This window comes from Cupressus sempervirens, chromosome 11 (assembly GCF_028749045.1).
Source record: "Cupressus sempervirens isolate cs-2001-9-10 chromosome 11, ASM2874904v1, whole genome shotgun sequence".
In the NCBI taxonomy this organism is placed as follows: domain Eukaryota; kingdom Viridiplantae; phylum Streptophyta; class Pinopsida; order Cupressales; family Cupressaceae; genus Cupressus; species Cupressus sempervirens.
Genome location: NC_143128.1, coordinates 376771559 through 376797316, shown reverse-complemented (window position 1 = coordinate 376797316; position 25758 = coordinate 376771559). Strand labels below are relative to the sequence as shown.

The 25758-nt window shown below is 35.2% G+C and overlaps 1 protein-coding gene across 3 annotated transcripts in view; it reads left to right on the top strand.

Annotated features, from left to right (window-relative positions):
• Positions 1–399: 399 nt before the first annotated feature.
• IPT2 (tRNAisopentenyltransferase 2) overlaps positions 400–25758 on the top strand; it is a 101142-nt gene continuing 75783 nt past the window's right edge. For 2 of the 3 annotated variants that reach the window (XM_089808750.1, XM_089808748.1), the window contains exons 1-4: positions 400–743; positions 829–883; positions 12425–12504; positions 12845–12913. In XM_089808750.1, the coding sequence (XP_089664876.1) occupies positions 621–743; positions 829–883; positions 12425–12504; positions 12845–12913 (327 nt within the window). In that variant the 5' untranslated portion in view covers positions 400–620. Of the gene's footprint in view, positions 744–828; positions 884–7473; positions 7627–7711; positions 7767–12424; positions 12505–12844; positions 12914–25758 lie in introns of those variants that run through there. The other variant, XM_089808749.1, reaches the window with a different exon arrangement.

The window sequence follows — 25758 nt, the reverse complement described above, 5'->3', positions numbered from 1 at the left end:
AAAAGATTGAAATTAATCTCTAAAGATAAATGATGATAATGCATGAAATTAAAAGTTTAACATTTAAATCTACAACCACATAAATAACTCAAGTCATATCTAAGTCACACATAAACATCTAATCTGAAATGATAAAAAAGAATCAAAAGATTGAAATCAATCTCTAAAGATAAATGAAAATAATAAATAAAATTAAAATTTAACATTTAAATCTACGACCACATAAATCATAAAACGTCATGTCTACAACTACAGATCTAAATGATAAAAATGAATCATAACATTGAAATCAACCTTCACAAGAACATGTGCGATAGATCATTCCATATGGGCCCAAGACATCATGGTAAAGGGCATCCCATGCAACTTACATAATTAGCACTGTCCCAATAAAATATCAAATGCATACTTTTTCAAATTGAAAAAGGGGAAGAAAAACAGCCGAGCCTTCGCTGGACCGTTTATAATCTCCATAATAGAGTTGATTAAGAATTTTGGGTGGCAGGGAAGATTGATTCGAGGCAAAAGTTGGTCGTATGTGATGGGAATGGCCGAGTGGCATGAATATAAGAATTGAGAAAAGCAGAGGAGGGAGGAGGGTTTGAAGCACAGCAAATATAATGGGGGAAGGCAAGCCGAAGGTTGTGGTTATTGTGGGCGCCTCGGGAGCTGGTAAGTCTCGTCTTGCCATTGATTTAGCTCAGCAGTTTCCGGCCGAGATCGTGAATGCCGACTCGATGCAAGTAAGTATTTTCTATTCTATTCATTTCAATTCTCTTCTCGTTGTTCTCTCTTCTTGTCTATCATACTCAAATGCAATCCTCGCAGGTTTATGAAGGCCTGGACGTGTTGACCAACAAAGTACCATTACACGAAAGAAAAGGTGGGCATTTAAATTGAATTCTCAATTGATTACTTCAGTCTTCTCCCTTGAAATCCCACCATTCTCATAGAAGATGTGATGAGTTGCTTTTTCATTACCATCTAATGGTGCCGTGAATGTTGTATAAGATTCCACTTGGAATGTATACAGCTGCATATAGCTTTAAAATAAAAATCTGTATCTTTTTCTAAATCGATTCATCCTTTGTCATCTGGGTCACGTCGTAGCAGAACTAATACCTTTGTCAAATTACCTAATAGTAATGAGAGATTGACGACGGTCACTAGTCTGACACAGAGCAGAGTTAGTTACAATTCAGTTTTTTAACATGTTCCTCTAATGTTTTCTTGTGTTATCTTAAGTACTGTGTGCAAGATGTGAAGAGTGAATATTTTGTGGCTCAGACTTTAGATGAAGCCGTGGAAAAGGAGTTACAAGGCAGATCAATTATAGAATGGACAGGAGGATGTGTTTTGGAGATAGCAATTTTTCGTTTACCAAGCAGCCTTTCTCCAGGTTTTAGGGACAGGGGGATGTGTTTTGGAGATAGTAATTTTTCTTTTACCAGATATTGAAAATGCAGGGTAACCAGTATTGGAAAAAAAAATTAAAATTAACATATGAATTTTGAAATACTAGACCAGAAAACACTTTAGACAAGCTAAAAGAATTGTGATATCGCTATTAGGATTCAATTGTGTAGTTTTTTGAGTCAAACTTATTGACCCATGTTTCATGAGTAGTGGTTTACAGGAACTCACCTCTCATGAGAATGAATGGAACACTTAACATTCATTGCATGTAGGTAATGCTCATACTCACAGGGTTTAAGCACTGAGACTTTCCGGGAGGTTTCCCATCCCGGCACTACTCCAGCTTGAGCAATCTTAAATATAGAGTTTCCTCCATGGTTAAGTCCACAACATTTGTAAAACCTTCAGCTAGTGTCGTGCCTTATGAACCTTTGTGAGCATCACCTAGATACAATGAGTGCTAAGTGTTCCATTCCATTTCATGAGAGATGGGTTCTTGTGAAGCACTAATCGTGGAACATCCTGATAGCAATATACAATTTCTCATGTTGTGAAAAATATCACCTACTTACAGCTAAAACAAATGAATCCAAATAAATAAATATTTAAGTAAATCTACGGAAAAAATCAAATATGAGCCCTTACAATATCAGCCTGAAACAGATTCTGAATTCAATTTGGGTGGCGTAAGCTTGTCTATTATTGTTGACATTGAAGACTTTGTTTGAAAAAAATTATGTTACGAATATTCTAATGGATTTTCTCTGGAAAGAATACGATAAAGATCCCTTATTGTGGGAAGCCTCCCATGCTTTTGCAATTTAACATATAACAATTTTTTTTGGGATGCTTCTTATGTCTTAAGTTTTAACAGTTTAAATTTGACTTATCATCCATGCTGAACAAGGGTCTCAGCTGGCATTTGAATAACCTTGTATCACCACCAATAAGACGAGATCATAAGTTTGGTTTCCATTCGACAATTCCCTAACTTTCATTAATCGCGGCATGTTTTATTACTAATTCCTTGCTTCTAACTAGTGATGCACTCCTGTGTACGTTCTTGCTTTTCTGTATCAAAATTGATGTCAAATAGTTGATGTTTATCATTTTGTTTTTAATTGCATTTTGGTTCATCTGGAGCTTGTGTTAGGAACGAGTCTTCCCAGTTCTTGTGTAAATGGATTGGGATTATATATAGTAAATTTCAACAGGTGAGTGCTATCTGTATAGCTTTATTAAATTGGAAAGTCTACCTAGATTACTCACTTTCCTCTCTACTCTATTTGAGAAGGCTTGATCTCAGTCACAAAAAGTTCACAGAAAGCCTTCCACTCTTTCTTTTGTTTTTGGTCTCTTTGCTGCCCCCAAGATGCTAGCAAGTCACCAATTTTAGGAAACAAATACAGGGACTTTACAATTTCATTAAAAAATGGGATCAGGGGGAGGGGTTTGGTAGGATGTCTTTCCCCTGTCCCCAGAATGGCCTGATGTTCAGGATGGGAGTTTTGGCCCTGGTGATGGTTTCCCAGGAAATAGTGGTACAGAGTTAATATGTTCTGTTAAAATAGAACTGGGTGAGGGATTATTACATATGCCAGTTAGATATCTCACCTGTGAATTGAAAGAAGTTTTTTGACTTTGGAAGAATAACTTAAAAAGTGATTAGTCCCTTGATCCTTACTGCACAAATTCGGTTCCTGTAATGATTTGTTCAGATAGTTTATGAAGGACCAGAGTCCGTGGTCATGCCAGAATCCTTATTTCACTTTGGAGTCTTATAGTCTGAGTTAGTAAAATGGCCATACACAACACCCTTACATGAATTGGTTTGACCTGAAGCTTAAGACCAAGAATCAGGAATCTTCTCTTGTGTACCTAAAGTTTTTTGTAACTTCCACTAGCATGGTCCATGAAGGCTTGGTCCTATTAGTGTGCCTCATAGTGTTGTTGAAGCTGGGGTGAACTAGCAAGTAGTTGCAGGGGAAACCTTTGACCTTGTGAAGAAATCTTCTTCATTACTTCATGTGCTATTATAAAGGGTGTCTTGCTTAGCTATTTTTATCAGGACATTTCCTTTTCACATCTTGTTATTTTCTGTCGTTGACATCCAAATAATCAGTTTTTTGTCTCAAAAATCAGAAAAATGAGAACTAATATTGAAAGGCTAAGAGTAATAGATTTTAGACCAGATCATATTTGTTATGATGAATTTTCATGTTCAGTTTATGTCAGGTTTGGTTTTGCTTCTTGATTCATATCTTTTCTTTGTGGCCTTGTGTATAGTCATTAACATCAATGAAGAAAGTTTTTATAAAACTATTGTCAATTTGACATTGGATTTCTTTAATGTAGATTACAACTTAGAGGTTGAAAGTTGGTTGACATGGATTAGTTCTTAAATTTCAACTTACACATACCAAAACATCTCAATACAAATCAAAAGGATGAATTTAAATGTCATAAAGAACTCAGCATCTGATTTCATGACTTATTTTCTGACACTACCAAAATTACTTTAGGAATACCATCCATAGTGCTTACTAAACTTGGTCATCGTAGAAAGGGCTTTGTTGAATTGTCAAAAAATTGTTGCATCGCATCTTAGGTGGCAATTGTATGCACAAAGTTAAGGACAATACTAAATCTAACAAGGAAAGAAGGTTTCTCTATGTGTACTCTCAAAGGTACCAATGAATGCATTGAGTTTGTAGCAAGCAGTTAAAATGTGTAAATGATAATGCAAGCAATAAAACAAATTTAAGAGACACAAGGCAATAAGCATGGTGCTTTGACAATATGTATTGCAATACGATAAGGAATAGTCTAAATTAGGTAACACGCTGATCAACATAAATGAGAAACATGTCAGAGGTGGACACAATAGAGATGCTTTTGGAGAATGTGTTAATGTAGTATAGCCCCCCCGTCGAGTAGAGCTTCCATGTTGCAAGGTTTGAAGGCTTTGGTTTAAACTCTAGAAAGGGATATGGAGCCTTATGAGTCAGGTGAGTCCTTGTTCCTATGACCCTAATATTCGTTTGCGGCAAACCCTTAACAAGTCTATAATTCCTATCCTATTGAATTTGATGAGGGAAAAGTTCTTTTCTTTTTTCCACTTAAGGAAGCATCTAGAGAGCTAATCTAGGCCTGGTGTATTTCTCACATGCCGAGATGATTCAGTTGTTTGTTTCTTCAAATATGACCTTTTTGGGATTAAAGTATAAATAGGGTATCGAGCCTTATGTCAAATTTAAATAATGCCAAGGTCATTGGCCATGGTTCCTGAAGTCAGCTTGGTCCAAGTGATAAAGCAAGGCAATTGTGCTTCACAATCTATGGCTGGTGACATGAGGCAAAGATGGATAATGATACACAAGGGGCTGAAAAGTCCAAGAAGTTATATTAATAATCAAACTTTTAGGTATAAGTCCACAATTTTATATATTGACATTTAATGTTCATAAAATATGCCTTTCCTAAATAATTATAATATATAGAATGTTTGCAAGTAGTTTGAAATCTTGTGGAGTTATACAAAAGAAATAGTTTTGGAGGAGCTCTTCAGATTTGGACAAAGCAAAATTTCAGGATTATGATTCTAGCATTTCAGAGTTCAGATTGACATTATATGTTTAGGTTTCTATGCCTTAGATATAAGATGAGGGAACCTAAGGCATTCCAAGGACACTTAATCATGATAATGCACATTGTAGCTCTAAGCAAGCCCAAACAGCCCCTTTATATATCAATGGTACATGCAAATCATTGATAAAGCCCTTGCAAAAGAAATATTGCTAGAGCATTTTTAGAGTGTGTATGTGCCACTGCCAAACTAGGGTTAGCGGCACTTAGTAAAAACTGATCACAGCCTTTATTTATAATAAAATTGTGTGATAGTAACAAGACTTAAAAGGGCTGACCTTATAAATAAGTCTAGGCAGTGAAATTAATAGCAATTCAAAGGGGTCCGACCAAGACTATGAAAAGTGTAATTATTCTCAAGGGGCCAGTTGAGATTATTAATGATTATCAGTGGCCTGCAATTAAAGAAGAAGATTGGCAACTCCAACTTCTTAAAGAGACAACAATGTTTAAGAGTTGTCTCTCTCAAAAATAAAGAGATAAGAGGGAAGACCATTACATCGGGAGGGCACAAGATCAGGAATCAATTGAGAATCATCTATTGGAAATAAAATCAATTCAGGACATAACAATTTAGAGCAGAAATTCAGGATGACACTCTGCAATAACGGTATTGGAATTTTTTTGTACCCCGATATTTAAAGCAAACATCAGTTATCACAAAATTTTTTTTTTTTAAGGTTGACTTCATTGCAAAAAAATAGTGACTCATGCCAGCAATTGAGTACAAATCAATGAGGTACACACAACACATCATTGAAGGCACCCTCCCCAAAATCAATGGTTCCTTTCCCAATCATGTTCATATATGTATATCTGGCCATCAAAATTGGTGGCGTGTAAGAAGGCTCAAATAAAGAGAACATGACTGTGAAGATCCATATGATGAGAAGTCCCTGAATCTAGAAGCCATCTCCCTGAATCATCACCTATAGCAGCATAAAGAGCTTTTCCTTTTCCTATTCCAAAAGTGCGACCCTTTACCTTATCGAGTCCTCTTTGTTGTGAAGAAGAAGCTGATGAGCTTCCTGATTGTGTTGAGGGCAAATTGATCTAATTCTTTTTAATGAGATGCTTCAACTCATCAATTTGTTGACATCCCATTTGTGCTCATCATGCCCTGATTTCTTGCAATATGCACAAGAAGGCAACTCTTTCTTGGATTATTCTCCGGAGGGGATGAAGAAGAATGCGCACTATCCTTTTGTGGATTTGGCTTGGATGACTGCTGGTTCTTGCCTTTCCCTTCGCGAGCCACCAAACATGCGACTTAAAAGACTTGAGAACCCCTTCTCTTGTTCAAGCATCAACGTATATGTGAGTTCATCAAAAGATGGTGTAGTGTATGAACTACTAGTCAACTGTTGGGTTTGGAAACTAGAGACAAAGGCTGCATATTCAGGTTAAAGCTTGTCCAACAAATTGAAAACCAATCGTGCATCCTTTTTATCAATGCCACAGTCCTTTAGTTGTGCTCTAAGCCCATTTGCTCAAGTTACATAGCCTTGGATAATATCAAAGTTCTTAGGATCTAAGTTTGTTTGATCATTGTCTAATCTATAGCCTCTAACCTCATCAGTTCTGCCAAACAAATTAGCAATTTTTCCTCAAGCCTCTTTGACTATTTTACACTTATCAATGTGAAAAATGAGATCAAATTGAAATATACTTTCTCAATGCTCCAAGAGCCATAGTATTTTTATGATCCATTTAACTTGAGCATTTGGATCAGCTTGACAATTAGATGGTGCTACAATAGCACATCAATGTAATGAGTTAATCCTTTCTCCATTAATTCACTCCAAGCATGTATTTTCCATGATGCATAATTATATGGAGTTAAAAGATGAAACTTAGAATGCATAATGCAAATAAAAGAACACAAAGAGAGGCAAAATCACCAAAGATACCCCCGAAATTTACACAATCAAATAACCCCCCCCAAAATAATTATTCTAACACTTTATACTTAGTGCATGTACAATTGCCACCTATGAAACAAGGCAAAGTGGACTTCTGATTGCAGTGATTACAACTGCAAAAATAAGGCTATAGTGAACTAAAATAAACAATGAACAGTATCCATCAAAGATCCTTACTACTACAAATGCCAATATACACCCAAAATGGACCAATGCTGAATGTGATATGTTCACTCACAATGACTATCTAATAGCAAAAATGAGAAGACAAAAAATTATGCACTTTCAAAAGAACAACACTTGAATATGTGTTTGTGTGAGCTCAAACAAAGCGCTGAAAGTTGCAAAATCAAGGATTAGACAGGTACACTAATTAAAAATTTGCAAATTAAAAATTTTGGGTGGCAGGGAAGATTGATTTAAAGCAAAAGTTGGTCATATGTGATGGGAATGGCCGAGCAGCATGAATATAAGAATTGAGAAAAGCAGAGGAGGGAGCATTTGAAGCACAACAAGTATAATGGGGGAAGGCAAGCCGAAGGTTGTGGTTATTGTGGGAGCCTTGGGAGTTGGTAAGTCTCGTCTTGCCATTGATTTAGCTCAGCAGTTTCCGGCCGAGATCGTGAATGCCGACTCGATGCAAGTAAGTATTTTCTATTCTATTCATTTCAATTCTCTTCTCGTCCCACCCTCTTCTTGTCGATCATACTCAAATGCAATCCTCGCAGGTTTATGAAGGTCTGGATGTGTTGACCAACAAAGTACCATTACAGGAAAGGAAAGGTGCGCATTTAAATCGGATTCATCAATTGATTACTTCATTCTTCTCCCTTGAAATCCTACCATTGTCATAGAAGATGTGATGAGTTGCTTTTTCATTACCATATAATGGTGCCGTGCATGTTGTATAAGATTCCACTTGGAATGTTTACAACTGCATATAGCTTCAAAATAAAAATCTGTAACTTTTTCTAAATCAATTCATCCTTTGTCATCTAGGTCACGTCGTAGCAGAACCAATACCTTTGTCAATTACCTAATAGTAATGAGAGATTGACCATGGTCACTAGTCTGACACAGAGTAGAGTTAGTTACAATTCAGTTTTTTAACATGTTCCTCTAATGTTTTCTTGTGTTATCTTAAGTACTATGTGCAAGATATGAAGAGTGAATATTTTGCGGCTTGAAGCCGTGGAAAAGGAGTTACAAGGCAGATCAATTATAGAATGGACAGGAGGATGTGTTTTGGAGATTGCAATTTTTCTTTTACCAAGCAGCCTTTCTCCAGGTTTTAGGGACAGGGGGATGTGTTTTGGAGATCGTAATTTTTTTTCCCAGATATTGAAAATGTAGGGTAACCAGTATTGGAAAAAAATAATTAAAATTAACATATGAATTTTAAAATAGTAAAGTAGAAAACACTTCAGACAAGCTAAACAAATTGTGATATCACTATTAGGATTCAATTGTGTAGTTTTTTGAGTCAAACTTATTGACCCACGTTTCATGAGTAGTGGTTCACAAGAACTCATCTCTCATGAGAATGAATGGAACATTTAACATTCATTGCATGTAGGTAATGCTCATACTCACAGGGTTTAAGCACCGAGACTCTCCAGGAGGTCACCCATCCTGGCACTACTCCAGCTTGAGCAATCTTAAATACAGAGTTTCCTCCATGGTTAAGCCCACAACATTTGTAAAACCTTCAGCTAGTGTCGTACCTTATGAACCTCTGTGAGCATCACCTAGATGCAATGAGTGCTAAGTGTTCCATTCCATCTCATGAGAGATGGGTTCTTGTGAACCACTAGTTGTGGAACATGGGTCAATGAGTTTGAATCAATAAATTACAGAGTTGAATCCTGATAGCAATATACAATTTGTCATGTTGTGAAAAATATCACCTACTTACAGCTAAAACAAATGAATCAGAATAAATAAATATTTAAGTAAATCTACGGAAAAAATCAAATATGAGCCCTTACAATATCAGCCTGAAACAGATTCTGGATTTAGTTTGGGTGGCGTAAGCTTGTCTATTCTTGTTGACATTGAAGACTTTGTTTAAAAAAAATTATGTTACAAATATTCTAATGGATTTTCTTTGGAAAGAATATGATAAGGATCCCTTCTTGTGGGAAGCCTCCGATGCTTTTGCAATTTAACATATTATAAAGATCTTTTTTGGGATGCTTCTTATGTCTTAACAGTTTAAATTGACTTATCATCCATGCCGAACAAGGGTCTCAGCTGGCATTTTAATAACCTTGTATCACCATTTAACTTGAGCATTTGGATCAGCTTGACAATTAGATGGTGCTACAATAGCACATCAATGTAACGAGTTAATCCTTTCTCCATTAATTCACTCCAAGCATGTATTTTCCATGATACATAATTATATGGAGCTAAAAGAGGAAACTTAGAATGCATAATGCAAATAAAAGAACACAAAGAGAGGCAAAATCACCAAAGATACCCTCGAAATTCACACAAATCAAATAACCCCCACAAAAATAATTATTTTGACACTTTATACTTAGTGCATGTATAATTGCCACCTGTGAAACAAGGCAAAGTGGACTTCTGATTGCAGTGATTACAACTGCAAAAATAAGGCTATAGCGAACTAAAATAAACAATGAACAATATCCATCAAATATCCTTACTACCACAAGTGCCAATATAGGCCCAAAATGGACCAATGTTGAATGTGATATGTTCACTCACAATGAGTATATAATAGCAAAAATGAGAAGACAAAAAATTATGCACTTTCGAAAGAACAACACTTGAATATGTGTCTGTGTGAGCCCAAACAAAGCGCCGCAAGTTGCAAAATCAAGGATTAGACAGGTGCACTTATTAAAAATTGCAAATTTTGAAAAATCTGTCCACCAAAATTAAAAAATACCTGCATAGGAGTGAAGTGCATGAAATTCTACTTCAAGTTAGGAATCTTGCATAAAAGAAATGAGTTAGAACCCCAAAGTTATGGGGTCTCAAACTCCGCTTGCAAATCAATTTGTCAATGGTGAGGCGTTGAAATTTTTCAAAAATTGTTGACACAGTGTTGATGTTATTAATTCTTGACAATTTTGTACCTGTCACAACAAAATTGCAGGCTTAAAGTTGATGCCTAAACACCCATCATTGGGAAAAGCTTCCTTGCGCGTGTGACACATGTCAAAATCCTATCGGTCCTTTTGTGTGCTATGTGGAAAAGCCTGTGATCGCTTCATATCATTGATTTTTCTTGCACGTGTCTTATGATCCACATGTTACTTTGACTGTCAATTGGGATCTCAACATGGCTAGTATGTTGTGTACCTACTTCTTGCATGTGCTTTGGTGTGACAATGACTTTGGTCCCACATTCTATGTGCCATATTTCTTTTACTCTTTTTTATTGGTGATCATACAAGGGATAAGTAAGTTGCTTGGAAGTTAGCTGTGTATCATTGACCATGGGGGAGATCGATAGGGGGCATATGTAGATGCCATTGATGGTATTTAGTAGGAGCCTACCGTGATAGGAATTGATGCTAAGGTGGTGGGAAAATCTTAGATGTCGTCGAAACTTGTGGTCTTTACTAGGAGGGATGGATCTGCTAAGGTTGCTATGAGTTCGAGTCAATGTTGGTGGATGATAGGTGATGTCAAGTACAATTTTTAGTAGGGTGTACATAGGTAAGTCGGCCCGCATAAAATAAAGAAACTAGGAAAAGTATACAGGCATTCAAAGAGCCTAAAACACAATTTTTTCCTCAAAGCACTATGGGAAAAAATTGCCTGAAGTAGTGCGAAAAAATAGTTAATATAATCCCAAAGAATAAATTTGAAATAGAATCATACTGCTTTTGATTGTCTTGGCCATGCAACTCAGTCTGCTTAATCAAATTTTCCTTGAATTCAACTTTCACTAAATGTAGACAAATTTATAGTCAGTTTTACTAAAACAATCTCCTAGATGCAATGGTGAGGTCGATTTGGTCCAAGGCGCTCCCAATAAATGTTGTTCCCTAGATATGAGAATATGGCCACTTCAAATGCAAGATCTCTCTCAATATAGTACACAATAATGCTCCAATGACTTTGATACCATGTAATAATAACTCTGATAAAAGCTTGCCAACAACAACATAAGATCTAGAGGCCAATGCATAACACAAAGACAACAGAGATGATATAGACGAGAACATACTGTATTCTCATTGATGATGCAATAATGAACCAACTAGATTCAATAGATACAATACAATGTGGATGTGCTTGCTTGTATAGGCAAGACAATAGAAGACTATGATAATTAGTTGATATGTTGTAATGCCCCTTTTTATCTCTCCATGGTTAGTGGTTTGGATTAGCCTATTTGTGGCCATTGTAGGCTAAGTCAATTGGTTCAGTTGGTAGAACCAGAGGCAAATTCCCACTCTAGAAGAGGGTCAGTTATGCCCATGTTGCTATAATTGGCCGTGCACCTGGATCCGCCTTAGTTGCAGTGATGACCTGTAGCACCTTAGAGTTGACTAGGCTCAAAGATTTACAAATTATAGTATGAGATTGTTAGAGATGGACCTTTACTATTCTTAGTAAAGCAATTAGATGTGTAGTGGATGCATTGGTTGACTCCCTTGTTCAAACGGAAGTGGAGAATAATGAGTATTCATAGAGTTATGTTGTTTTAATTATTAATAAAGTAATATTTTATTAATAATTATTCATTTATGACACATTATGAAATAAGGTTATAATTGCACTTTGATGAATGGACCAATTCATTGTCAAGATGGGGCCAAATGATTTAGTCATGTGCATTTAAATGTCAAATGTCAAAAGGAGGCCTATTTATTATTTGTTCCCTAAGTCAACGTGAGCACATGAAAAGCAAACATTTAATGAATTAAATAAAAGGAAGCAAAGTCTTTTTCATTTGAGAAATACAAAGCAAGTTATAATTTAATTATGAATACAATCTCCATCAAAAGCAAATACATTTTCAAGTTATGAGAGGAATGAAGCTGAAGATAGACTTGTTTTGGATAATTATATAAAGCCAAAACACTAAAAGTCAAACCATTCCATGATGTTGCTTTTTGTTGATTCCATGAAGAGAATTGTGCAAGTGTTTGCAACAGTATTTGGCTTGAGGAGTTGTGAATCTCTCCAATTATTGGCACTTTGAAATGGTGAGAATCCAGGGAAATTGTAATGTTCCCAACTTGGATGACAACGATGTAATTGTACATGTACTACTTCATATTTATTTGTAATGATTTTTATTATTTAGTAATCTAGAGGGCAGTTTACTTTTGAACTAAAAGTTTTATTATGGTCAATTTGGATCTAGTGGTTCTTTTAAAGACATGTTTTTGTTTTGTTTCCAATATTCTTTTGATTCTTGGAAATCCAACTAATATGACAATTGTGATTTCTAGGAGTACCTCATCATCTTCTAGGCACAATAGATCCAAAGAAGGAGTTCACATCTAAGGACTTCCGTGACATGGCTATCCCTGTAAGTCTCTTATTATGATCTGAAAGTAAGTTTATGTTTTGTTCATGTACAGGCTTTGTTTTTCTATCATGGACAATAAATAGCTAACCAATGTGTTTTCCTTTGGTTTGATTTTTCTCTTTGTTCATTGAACGCAGAGAAAAAAATATACAAAATAAGAATGTTATTCCAGTTACTATTTTCTGAATCAGATTGGATCTATAAGTTAACATACACTATACATTTTATTCTGTATCATTCAATAGCTTTACAATGTCTGATCTTTGAAAGAAAAACTTTTTCCCTTTCATGCATCGTTGATTTAAATGTGGGACTCATAAATCTTGCTTTTTCTTACCAGATTATTGATTCGATAATTTCTCGCAAGTGTTTGCCTATCATTGTTGGGGGAACAAACTACTACATACAGGTAAATCACCTGCAAAATATAAATTATGGTCAAAAAATGTATGTTCAGTGAGTAGTTCTCAAAGGAAATATGAACATTTTCTTTTCCAATCAACTACACAGATTGTATAGATAAGGTCAATAAACGTCAATATGAAGTGCAATCAATTTATCAAATAACAATACCTGGAAGATACAGAATATGAGCACTAGTGGATTTATTCTATTTCAATCTGTTACAGATGTGGAATTCAACCAGTTGCTATCCATGAATGATATGAGAACATGTTAAGGAAAAATCATCTTTTTCTGTGTCTATCTAATACAATTTACCAGTGAGCTTTATGTAAAGTCATATCTATAAACATATTAGGAACTTGTGATGTGTGTTTTGCTCCACTACACATACAAAATTGAAGACTTAGTATTCCATGATGAAACACAGAATGTGCAACTGTCTCTTGAATAAGGATGCTCATATGCTAAACATTGTAGATGAATTGTTTAATAAAATGAAACAACCTCAAGATTCCTTCTTAATTGTGGACTTTCACTTAATTTTATGACGTAATAGCTGGTTATCACAAATGCACTTACGCTATTCATTAAATAGATATCAACTTGACTTTGATTTCTTCTCAAATAAACTGCAAGGAGATAAAAGCTATCTAACTCTAAGAATGTAAGAGAATGTGGATGATGGAGTGAGCTTTTAACCAATCTTTGCTTCACCCTGTCAACTAGGCATAAGAGGGTACTAGCTTCTAAGGATGCAAGAATGATTTTCACATTGTCAATGCTTATCCAAATACCCTATGAAGGCATAATTTGAATGAGCATCTCCAGTAGAAGTTTAACACTTGCAATATAGGCTTAGATCTAACCTTGTACTATTACTTGCAATCAACAAGTACCAAAAGGTATGGACACTAACTTCACCATTATATACTATTCAACAATATCTTCCACTCATCTACTTCTACCTAGCATGGAATGGAATCTAATCTAAGTGAGAAATTGAAGAAACCCTGCAATACTTAAAAGCAACAATAAGTAATCCACCATGAAGACCAACACCGAATCATCAATTACTTTTATACCATTATGGCAACAATTTCATCAAGTCTACTCTCCTACTCTACTACTAGTAGCTAACTTCTTGTTGTAAAGTTTTTGCTAAATCCTTATCTCTTAATCAGACTTTCAATCCAATCTTATATGCTGAGAATGATCTTCTAAGTAGTATGAATATTGATGAAATTAGTGGTTATTATAATGTAGATACAATACTAAATATTTAACCTTTAATTGTGATAGAGAATCTTAGATATAAATTGCAGGATATAAAATGCTTATAGGAGCAGACTGCTATAACTGTGTGTCCTATAATCTGCATTTACAACCTACTTATATATCCTTTCTAAATGTTATGTCCCTTCTTCCTAACTTAGCACCTATAGGAGAGATATATATATCATTAAATGCCAACATTAGAAATATATTACTATTAAGAGGAAGTATGGTCTGTACTATCAGACTTGTACGTTTATCTTGGTTAATATTCTTAACACTCCCTCTTAACCTGATAATCCTATAGAGAGATATTATATCTAGCAACACCAGTACAGATGAATAAACAAGAATTAATACTCTATATCTATTTATCTCTTCTTAGAATCACACGATACAAAGTCATATTAATAAACCTGTGATATGACAAATCGCTGCCACTAGTGATATTATAGAAGATAAATCTGAAGAATAATCTCTTCATTTATCCAAGTTATGATTTCATAGAAACTGGTATTTCCATATCACAACATGATCTCGAGTTTTAAGATATACCAGAATACAGGATAAACTTGGAGAATACTAAGATTCATCCTTTATCCAATTTGTGACCCATGAACATAGCAATGTCAATATCTCAATATGATCTTGAACTCATCTAGATTTTACAGTAGAACTATACTGTTTAGCACATTATCTAAGAGATCATCACCTCTCATAATGTTTTATACAAGTGTTCATTATTTTCAGAGATCGTCACCTCTTAAAATAATGAATAAAAATGAATACACATGGTGGAGCCCATAACAGTCAATAGCCTGACAAAATAAAATTATTTTATTAATAATCAAGAGAGTACAAATGGATTAATACTCAACCATACCAAGTCTCCTCCTGAAGTATTCCATCTTCACTCTAGATAGAGTTTTGGTGAGTATGTCTGCTGTTTGATCTGCAATGCAAATGTATTCCAATTTTACAGAATTCCTATCTACCATATCTCTTACATAATGGTAAGGAATTTCAATATGCTTGGACTTGTCATGGAAAATTGGATTCATTGAGAGCTTGATGGAACTCTGATTATCACAATGAATAATCGTGGGATTCATAGCTTGCCCAAATAATCCCACAAGTAAGTTCCTTAGCTATATTGCTTCTCGGGAGGCCATTGCTTTTGTAATGTATTCGGCTTCTGTGGAACTCTGTGCTACTGAAGATTGCTTTTTACATATCCAAGATATCATTGCTGATCCCAAACTGAAACAACATTTTGAAGTACTTTTCCTGTCTTTAACACTTCCACCCCAATCTGAATTAGTGAATCCATGTAAGTCTAAAGCAACTTTCTCATATTTGAGTCCAAGAATGCATTGTAAGTATTTCATAATGTGTTTAACTGAGACTAGGTGAATCTCCTTCGGTTCACACATAAACTGACTTAAGGCATTAATTACATAGCAAATATCTGGTCTTGTATTTACTAAGTACATAAGAGACCTAATCATCTGTCTATAGAGAGTAGAATCTATGGATGGTGATTCTGCAGCTACTTCCTTAAGTTTATGTAGATTAGTCTCCATTGGAGAAGACATAAGTTTGCAATTCCACATTCTAAATTTCTTTAAAATATCTGATGTATACGTTCCTTTATTTAGTATGATACTTTCAGAATTTTGCCGTACTTCCAGTCCTAGGAAGTAATGAAGGAGTCCCAAATCTTTCATCTCAAATTCTCTAGTTAGATCTTTCTCGCACTAATTTATGAGATGATCATCACCTATTATTAGTAGATCATCAACATACAGTATCAGAATTACCATATCATCTTTATCTCTTTTATAATATAAATTTGGATCAGCTTCATTCTTGGAGAATCCTAAGCTAGAGATGCTTATCAACTCTTTTGTACTAGGCCCTGGGAGCTTGTTTAAGCCCATAGGTAGCTTTCTTGAGTCTGCAAACAAAAGCGTTAGGATCATAAGTTTCAAATCCTTCAGGTTGCTCCAGATATACTTCTTTTGAAATCTTTCCATTTACGAATGTTGTTTTCACATCTATCTAATGTACCTTCCATCCCTTTGATGCGGCAATTACTAAGATTGCTCTTACGGAGGTATATCTGGCAACAGGAGCAAATGTTTCTTCATAATCAATCCCTTCTTTCTAAGAAAATCCACTGGTTACAAATCTGGCTTTATACTTCTCAATACCACCATCAACAACATGCTTTATTTTAAATATCCACTTGGAAGAAACAACAAATTTTCCTTTGGGTCTTGGAACAATTTCCCAAACATTATTTTTCATGATAGATTGGTATTCTTTTGTCATAGCTTCTTTCCGAGCTGTATGTTTAATAGCGTCAGAGGGATTGGTTGGCTCTGTTTTGGATAAATCACTTATGTTAGCTGTATAACCAGAGAACCTTTTAGGTCTTTTGCTTTCTCTGACTGTTTCGGAAGGTGCAGCAAAGTCTTGAGCCTCTTCAACTATTTTAATGGCCCAAAGTGGTTTGTTCTTTGAATTTTCTTCAAGGTTCATATTTCGAATTTCATCTTTGATTTCTTCTAAGTTCTCCCTCTGGGACCTAGATTCATTATTTCTTTTAGAACTAGATATAGGAGAAGGTTTATCAGAACTTATGACTCTTTTGAATGCAAAATGTTCTTCCAAGATTACATCTCTGCCAAGTTCAATAGTTTTCTGTCTAGGTATGAAAATCCTATATGCTTTAGAAGTTTCACTATACCCTACAAAAATACCTTTCCTCCCAGAGGGTTCTAACTTGGTTCTCTTTTCTTTTGGAACATGGATATATACAAGACATCCAAAAATTCTAAGATGACTTATATTGGGTTTTACTCTAGTAAATACTTCTTCAGGTGTTTTATCTTTAAGATAGGAGTGAAGACTTTTGTTTTGAATATATACAATAGTACAAGAGGCTTTTGCCCAAAGATAATATTCTAGGTTTTGGTAAAAAATCATATAGCCCTATTAGCTTCTATAATTGTCCTATTCTTTCTTTATGTTACCCCGTTTTGCTCTAGGTTATAAGGAACAATGTACTCCCTCTTAATTTTTGATTCTTTACAAAACCTTTTAAACAAGTTTGAGGCATATTCTCCTCCGTTATCAGTTCTAAGGACTTTAATTTTATGTCCTAAATTTTTTTCAGTTAATGCTTTGAATTTTTTAAATCTTTGTAGGATTTCTTCTGATTCCTTGCATTTTAAAAAGTAAATCCATGTTTTCCTAGAGAAGTCATCTATGAACAAGATATAATACCAGAATCCTTAAGAGAAAAAATAGACATAGGTCCACATAAATCTGAATGAATTAATTCTAGTACATTATTTGTTTTCCTAGTACTATTATGAAAGGAACTCCTGGTGCTTTTACTCAGAGCACACCTTTTGCAAATACTAGGGTGGTCTTTATTTAATTTGGGTAATCTAGTAACCATCTTTTCCATAGTTGATAAAGTTTTAAAATTGAGATGCCCTAATCTAAACTTTCGTGGACTAGGGTTTGAATGGATTGATTGCCATATTTCATTTGAATCTTTAGCTTCGTGGACTAGGGCTTGAATGGATCGACTAGATTCTGTAGTCAATTCATTCAAATATCCCTTTCTTTGACCAATTAACTTTGCTCTCTTGATGGAAGAGTTCTTAGCCCAAGTTAATACTTTTCCATCCACGAATGCAACATTGTGTCCATCATCTTCAAGTGCTATAATTGAGATTAGGTTTCTTTTAATCCCTGGTACATAGAGTACACCTTTAAGAAGAAGAATATTTCCTGATTTTAGTTTCAAAGTACAATTTCCAATTCCTTCAACGAAGTGTGCTGAGTTATCACCAATGGTAACTTCATTGTTAACCTTCTCTGCTAAAGAATCTAGAGTTTCTTTGTATCCCGTTATATGTCTAGAAGGTCCACTATCAATTACCCATGCTTTATTTGAAATTTCATTTGATATAGAGGAATACAAAACACGGTTCTCAGGATCATAAGTATCCTCTTCTCTAATGACATTTGTACAATTTGCCTGTTGTTTGGAATTTTCAGGGCAATTAGATCTATAGTGTCCAAATTTTTCACATTTGAAACACTTTATTTTAGATAGATCTTTCTTGGGCTTTCCATTCTTGGACTTGGAATTCGCATTTGCAAGGGGTGGAATTTTGTGGTGCCACAGGAATTTGGTTTCCTCTAGGGCAGGCAGAATCTGTCATGCCTAGAAGAATTTCCTCTTTGCTACTTTGCTGTTTACACTTAGTCATTTTCTTCAGCTTAGAGGGATTGTCTTTAGCTCAGAGGGTAGGAGGATTTATATAAAATATAATATTAAAGTATACTTTTCTTTCTTATACTTTAAGCTATATTTTATATAAATATTGCCAAGATGTTTGAGATAGCTTTGAGCTTTATAGGAATTATAATAAAGATTCTAGATTTTGGGAGTTCTCAAATAATTTCAGACAACCAAATTTTAGGATTCAATATGCCTTCGACAGTGTTATAATATCCCTTACTAGATTTGATGCAAACTTGCAACAAAAATCACAAATTCGTGGTTTCGACATTTGATCAAACATGTAGGCATGAAAATAACTTTCAGGTTTACCACACAGAACAATGTTTTATATTGTTCTGCAATTGTCTGACAAAATAATTAGTGGAGCTCAAAGTAATGAAAACAATGATTCAATCAAGACTAAATATAAAGATAATTCACCATTAATCATGCAGTTCTGATGGAAAAGTTTCAGACTTTAATCACTCACAATAATTTCATTCCCTTTTGATTTGCAAGAATGAATATAAACTAATAATACAAATACCTGGAAAATATGCACAAATATGGCCTGTGAGTAATGATACAATTATTTTGATGCTGTTGTTGAATGATTTTCTTCAGATTGGCATACAACTGGTTGGCTAAACTTTTTGTAAGTCTAAGACTACAACTTTCAAAATTGTGACTTTAGGCAATGGCGTCGTGAGATAAATCTCTCCTCTCAGAAATAGGGGAGACTCCCTTCTTTCTGTAGGTGGCTTCAATAGAAACTTAATTGAAAATTACAAAAATGGCAGTTCTCTTAATAGATTCCTTTTTTCAAAGAATGTTGTGCAGACAATTTCAATTTTCAAATTCAACTAAAAGGTCCTATTACTACGAATATTGGTGACTCGTTATTAACATAAGAGCAACTCCTAAGGCAATAGTTAACTATAAACCTAGGTGAAATAACAACAGGAACCCAAAGTCTCTTGCAATTATCTTGAATTTCTCATTTAGTAAAACACTTGTAAGGCACAAAGTCTTTTGTCTAGTGTCTTTTGTCACAATAACACCTCAAATTAAAGCTGAAAGTCTATAGCTTTTAGTATTTTAGAGCCATTATTAACTATAACAATTTCCCTTTTAAAGCTCAAAGCCTTTCAAAAGGCAAACTGAAAACTCAAATGATTCGTACAGGGAAGGTATAATAATGAACTCAAGAATGATTAAACAATGCAACATAAGAAAACATTATACAATCTTAAGACTTGCAACACAAAGTTTGGAAAGTCTTGGTTCTCTTATTCAATTTTGAAAATTGCACCATGAAACACAGTTTTCAATGATACAATATTGCAAGCATAGCCTCCTTGCCTAAAATCAAAAGATGAATATTTGCAATGAGAGAAAGGTGGAGAGAACAACCACCTTGACTTATTTAAAAACTACCTTTGACTTGTTCAGAGACTACCTATGATTTATATAAAAACTACCTATGACTTATTCAAAGTTACATGCCTAATGCACTTGCAACTTGATTGCATGGAGCGACTATACATGTACATGTTTTCTTGTAATTATAGAGTGTTATGCTTCTACATGCAATCTGTCATAAACACTACACCTATTTCTAGAAAGCATAAAAAGTAAGTTTCTAGGACCACTTGAATGAAATTTTCACAGAGTATCTAGGAACTTCCCAAACTTTTGCAGAGACACATACAATTGCTGCATCCGATTCACCTGTATGCTGTGTAATAACTGTTACAATCTGGATTACATTTTCACTTCCAGAAGTAATATTAGTACACTCTGCCAGTTTGTTTTGCAGATTATTCAATGAAGTCTTTTAGTTTGTTAGTATATCAATCATTCTGAAGTCAAAGTTGTACACTTTAAGCTGTAGATGAATAACTCTTGCGAACATTGTCAAAACACCCTCTTCTTCAGCAAGTTCGCCATTTTCAACAACTACCTTGCATGTCAGTTCTTGAAAACATCCACTGATCATCTTGTCTTGGTTCTGAAACCACTATATTACTCTCAACCACTAACCCTTGCAGAACTTGTTCCTGGTTGACCATCAGAAGCAATCAATCATAGTACATTTCCACTAATGAAATGATCTTACAATTGCACAAAACATCTAATTCAACTTCTTTGATACTTCTCCAAACATCAAGATCTGCAACAAGGAATTTGAGCTACTAATTGAAAAAATTAAGTTCTTTCAACTTGGCTAAAATTTCTCTCCAATGCCTATCCTGTAACTATCCTGAATCACGTGCACACCTAGTCATTCTAGGTGACAATACCAATCATCCACGACCTTTTCTTTATCAACTGACACAGAAGAGGCTTTCATCTTCTCTATGATGTCTAGCAACTGTGCATTTTCCTCCTTTCTTTTGTTCTTTTTCTCCCATAGCTTATCATTCTTTTGTGTAAGTTAACTGCATCATGTGCATCTTGTTGACAACCCAAACGTGTTTGTTTACCAAATTCAACTCTGGTGAAATTGCAATCTGCGGATTGCATTTCTTCCATAGGTTTCTCAACAAGAGGCTCAACTACCTCCACATACTTGATTTCATCATTGCTAACCATGACCCTCAAAACCATTTTTGCCTTTTTGCTCTTAGGGGCCTTGGTATTAGTAACACACCTGAAATCATGATCTTCGGGTGGGAGTTCCTCTTTTGAGTGATTGCGTTGAGTCAAGGAGGAAGCAAGAAATAAGATCTTGTTGTAGATGTGGTAACCAATGTGGATACCAAATCAGCCTGTGCAACCGCAGTCACAATAGGTGGCATCTTAGTCTGGATGGCAAGTGGAGTAGAACTATTGTGAGTAACCTCAACCATGAACTGTTCAAATTGTGCTGAAGTGGCATCCAACAAGGCTATAGATGAAACTATCATACCGGGGATAGTAATGGAGTATGTATCAAACAGACTCTCAAAAATCAGATTTTGGTGCATTGAGAGGATCACAGGAGCAATTGAGGAGATATGCAGAGCTAGTGTTAGTAAAAATAGATCCTCAGGAGGAGGTGCCTGCTTTGTGGAAAAAGTATACATGGCGAATCAAGCAACTCATCCAACATAGGTGCAAAATTGGGAAGTGCTGTGATAAATGATATGTCCATAGGATGAGGTGCCATAGTGTTGAGTGTCGTTTTTACCCAATGACAACGACAAGAATTTGGTACAAATTTCTCTCTTGAAAGGATAATAAAATTAACCCCAAGGTTCCTTTAAGCTGTTTGTCCAGCACCTGGATAACTCAATTGAAGACTGATGTATATACTCACAATGAGGCCTTTGCTGGTTTGTAAAATTTGCAGGGCTGTAAGCAATAATAATGATAACAATTTTTTTGTATTTCTTATCTTTTATGATGTTGCAGATTTATCAGTGAAATGTGACCAATATCAAATAATTCACAAATAGATTAGGATAACGAGTATTAAAGTTTTGCCTAGAAATAATGATAAACAACAATAAAGAAGAACAAAAAAGGTACAAAAGACACTAGACATATATCCTAGGAAAACCCTTCAATCTAGAGGGAAAAGTCCAACCAACCAAAAAAATGTCACTTTTATTGATAATAAATATTCAAGTACAATGCTTTTCACTTGATGTTGTGCATCATGACACTAAGAAATTGCATGTATATAAACTGAAATGAGAGACTCTTCATATTACACCCTAAGTTCTCTTCAATTTCCAAAAACAAGACTCTTCGTGTTTCCAAATGCATGACTCTTTGCATGACATGTCTCTTAAAATAATATTATCTCAAATCTTATCATAGATATCTTCCTCAATTGTAAACACAATATAAAGGTATAATCTCAATTTCAATATATTGAAAAATCAAAGATAAAGATCTCTATCACAACTAAAATATTCAACTCTCTCTTAACAAGAGAGAGATCTTTAGTATGGCAGGCACGCATAGCTACAACCAAAGATGTTAATGATAAATTGTCATCACATAGATTCTCTTTAAAAGATGTTATCTCAGCATAACACTGCTCATCATAGCAGCATAAAATTAAAGTCACGGAGTCACACATATGGCTTCCTCCATGATTCATCATAGAGGGTGGAATGAGGGCTTTCACCTCAGACTTGTCTCGTAGATGAATGCATTTCTACCATGCCTCATCGTAGAGGGTGGATACACCATACCTACTCACAGAGGGTGGAACAAGAAATTTCGCTTCAAACTTCTCTCACAGAAAGAACTCATTAATAAAGGTATTTCACCTCGAACTTCTATCACAAGGAAGAACTCATTGTCAAGAGATTTCACCTCAAACTTTTCCCTCTTAGAAAATAACTCGTTGACTAAAGATCTCACCTCAAACTTCTATTTCAGAGCAAAGAATTCATTAACATCATGTATAAGATTGGCTGAGATTCTCTCTCAACAGAGACTCCCTCTCAGTAGAGACAACTTTGACCACCATAATAAGATAGCTGGTTCCAATTTGACCAAACAAGAAGCAATTATAGTGCCACATAAGCTTGCCAAGACATCTCCCTATGCCACATAACCTCCCTCCGAAGCTGAAAATTCTCCCTTTGAAGATCATTTCCAATATATGATCTTCTTCCTTTAATGAAGAAATGTATCATCAATTAAGTCTCGTGACTACAAGCAATGTCCTCATGTTAATGAATCTCTCATCATCTCATCGCATCTTGATGTGTCTTGCAATCAAATATAGAGATCAATGCTAAAAGCGTACACTATTTCCTGTTATTTCAAAAGCTAATTACCATCCCTTTGTAGTTTAGTTTTCTTCTGAACTCATGCAGTTTTCCTCATTGCCATTAACAACCTCTTGTTATATAGATACTATTCCCAATTTGAATCCTTCTTGTCCACGTTAGAACTATGGACAAAACTTGCAGAGGATGAAGACCTCTATAAAACAATAGAAAACAATATCTTGTCCATTACAATCTTCTCAATGCCATCATGAAAACAAAAGCGACTTCCTTTCCTTGGATTTGGCCTCGATGTACTTGCAATGCTTCAAGCTTGTTAGTGATTGACTCAATATCTCCCTCTGCAACTTTTCTGTGCAGTCATTTGCACAACCACCCCCCTTCCTCGGGTGGCTTATCCTCCTTCCTCTTGCTTTCTGTTTTCCAATATTTTATCTCTACGCCCAAACCGTAGAACTCTCTGGAACGACGACAACCCTATCAAGAATGAAGCCTACAGTAGAAGCATAATCCTCAACACAGATTCCAGCTTTATGTAATTCTTGAAAGTTGCGAAACTGCTTCCTCAACACACATCATAATGATTAGAGAGGAACATCTCGTTCAAGTCATGAAATTGCTTCCGACCCTTGATCGTTTCCTTTGACCACTAATACCAACGAATATGCACCTCAACATTCTTCCTCTTACTACTCTCACTATTGCCTTTGATTTTCTATATTCTTGCTACGAATGGAGGCATGTCTGAATCCTGAGCATGCATCAGCACACACTCTCCAAGTTAAGTATGATAACACATAGCACTTCATGAGCTTGTACCTCCACTTCAGGTTCTCTACCTTGTCATGACATTGCTTCACAACCTTGGTTGACTTGGGGGCATTGTAGTGGGTGTTGATGTAGCGTAGGATATCTTCCCAATCTTTGATCTTGAGGTAGCCTTTTATGATGCAACACTTGTTGCCACAATTCTCTAGTAGACACATCATTGTGCCAGAATGCCACTTGCATCACAATGCCATCCCCTAGAACTAATTACCAAAACATATATATATATATATATATATATATATATATATATATATATATTCCCCATTTACATCTGCACATAAATTCAAGTCTGTCGAGGCATTCAATAGATCCAGGCAAGGAAGCTGCAACTCTTAAAGGCAGTGGAAGGTGTAGGGTTCAAGCCATCCCATTGGAGCCAAAGCTTATAATTGACCCTTCTCCAAACATAAACCCTATTTGCAAAACTAGTAAAGTCATGACTTGCCAAAATTCTGGAGAACTTCTCCATATTGTTGACAAATTCCCTAATAATGCAAACACCAAGCAAGGACTTATGCGGGTAAGAAATAGGGCTTCCGTTACTTGATAAAATATTTTCAACCTTAAAGAGGGTTATGCTTAGAGTTACAAATTCATGGAGCTGCTGAGGGCAAGCATCCATCAAATGAGGAAATGGAAGCCAAATAGGCTCACGGGAAGCCATGCCAGGCCACGATTAAATGAGACAACCATTGATTAAATCCTCACAAAACTCTATGCTCACATCCTAGGCTAGTTCAAGCACTCTGAGCTCGTCTTTAATGACTTTCTTTTGATGACATGAACACCAAATATGAGAAATCTCCAACATTCCCAGGCGCTAACTCAGTTTCCGGCTCAAGCTCCTCCGTTTAGGCTACTTGGGAAAGGAAAGGACGACCTTATGTAGAGAATTCTAGTGGTCTTTGTCATCTCGGAGGACCAGGGATTGAACCAAGCTTAGTGACAACTTTTCCTTATCACTTCAAAAATTGCTCATAGATATTCAAGCAATCTGAATGAATTAAAAAACAAGAGACCTTTATTGCTGTTATGTAGCCTGGCTTTGATACCATATTTAAGTTTTGCTTAGGAATAATGAGAACAACAATAAGGGAGAACAAAAATAGGTACAAAAGGCACAAGACATTTATCTTAGGAAAACCATCCAATCCAGAGGGATAAACCCATCCACACCTAAAAAATGTCACTTTTATTGATAATAAATATTCAAGTACAATGCTTTCCTTGATATTGTGTATCATTTCACTAAGCAATCACATATATAAATTGAAATGAGATACTTTTCATATTACATCCGAAGGTCTCTTCAATTTCCAAATATAAGGCTTCATGTTTCCAAATGCATGACTGTTAACATGACACAAGTCTCTTAATATAATATTATCTCAGATATTATCATAAATGTCTTCCCTATGATTTTTCACAACAAATAAATTGCAGCATTAACAAACTCTAGAAAATCTAATGATAGCAGAGATTAATCATAATAAAACAATTGACTCTTTGAATCCATAAATCGACAACGCATAATTTATAAATTCACACAAATAGTAGAAATATCACACCACAAGTGAAGCACTAATTGTATAAAATTTATTATGAAAATTGCTGACCTTAATTACATTATACAATCTTGCTTTTATAATGCCTCAACTCCTAAACTAAGAAACCTGTAGCTAGGGTTTTGACCATGCATTAAATTCA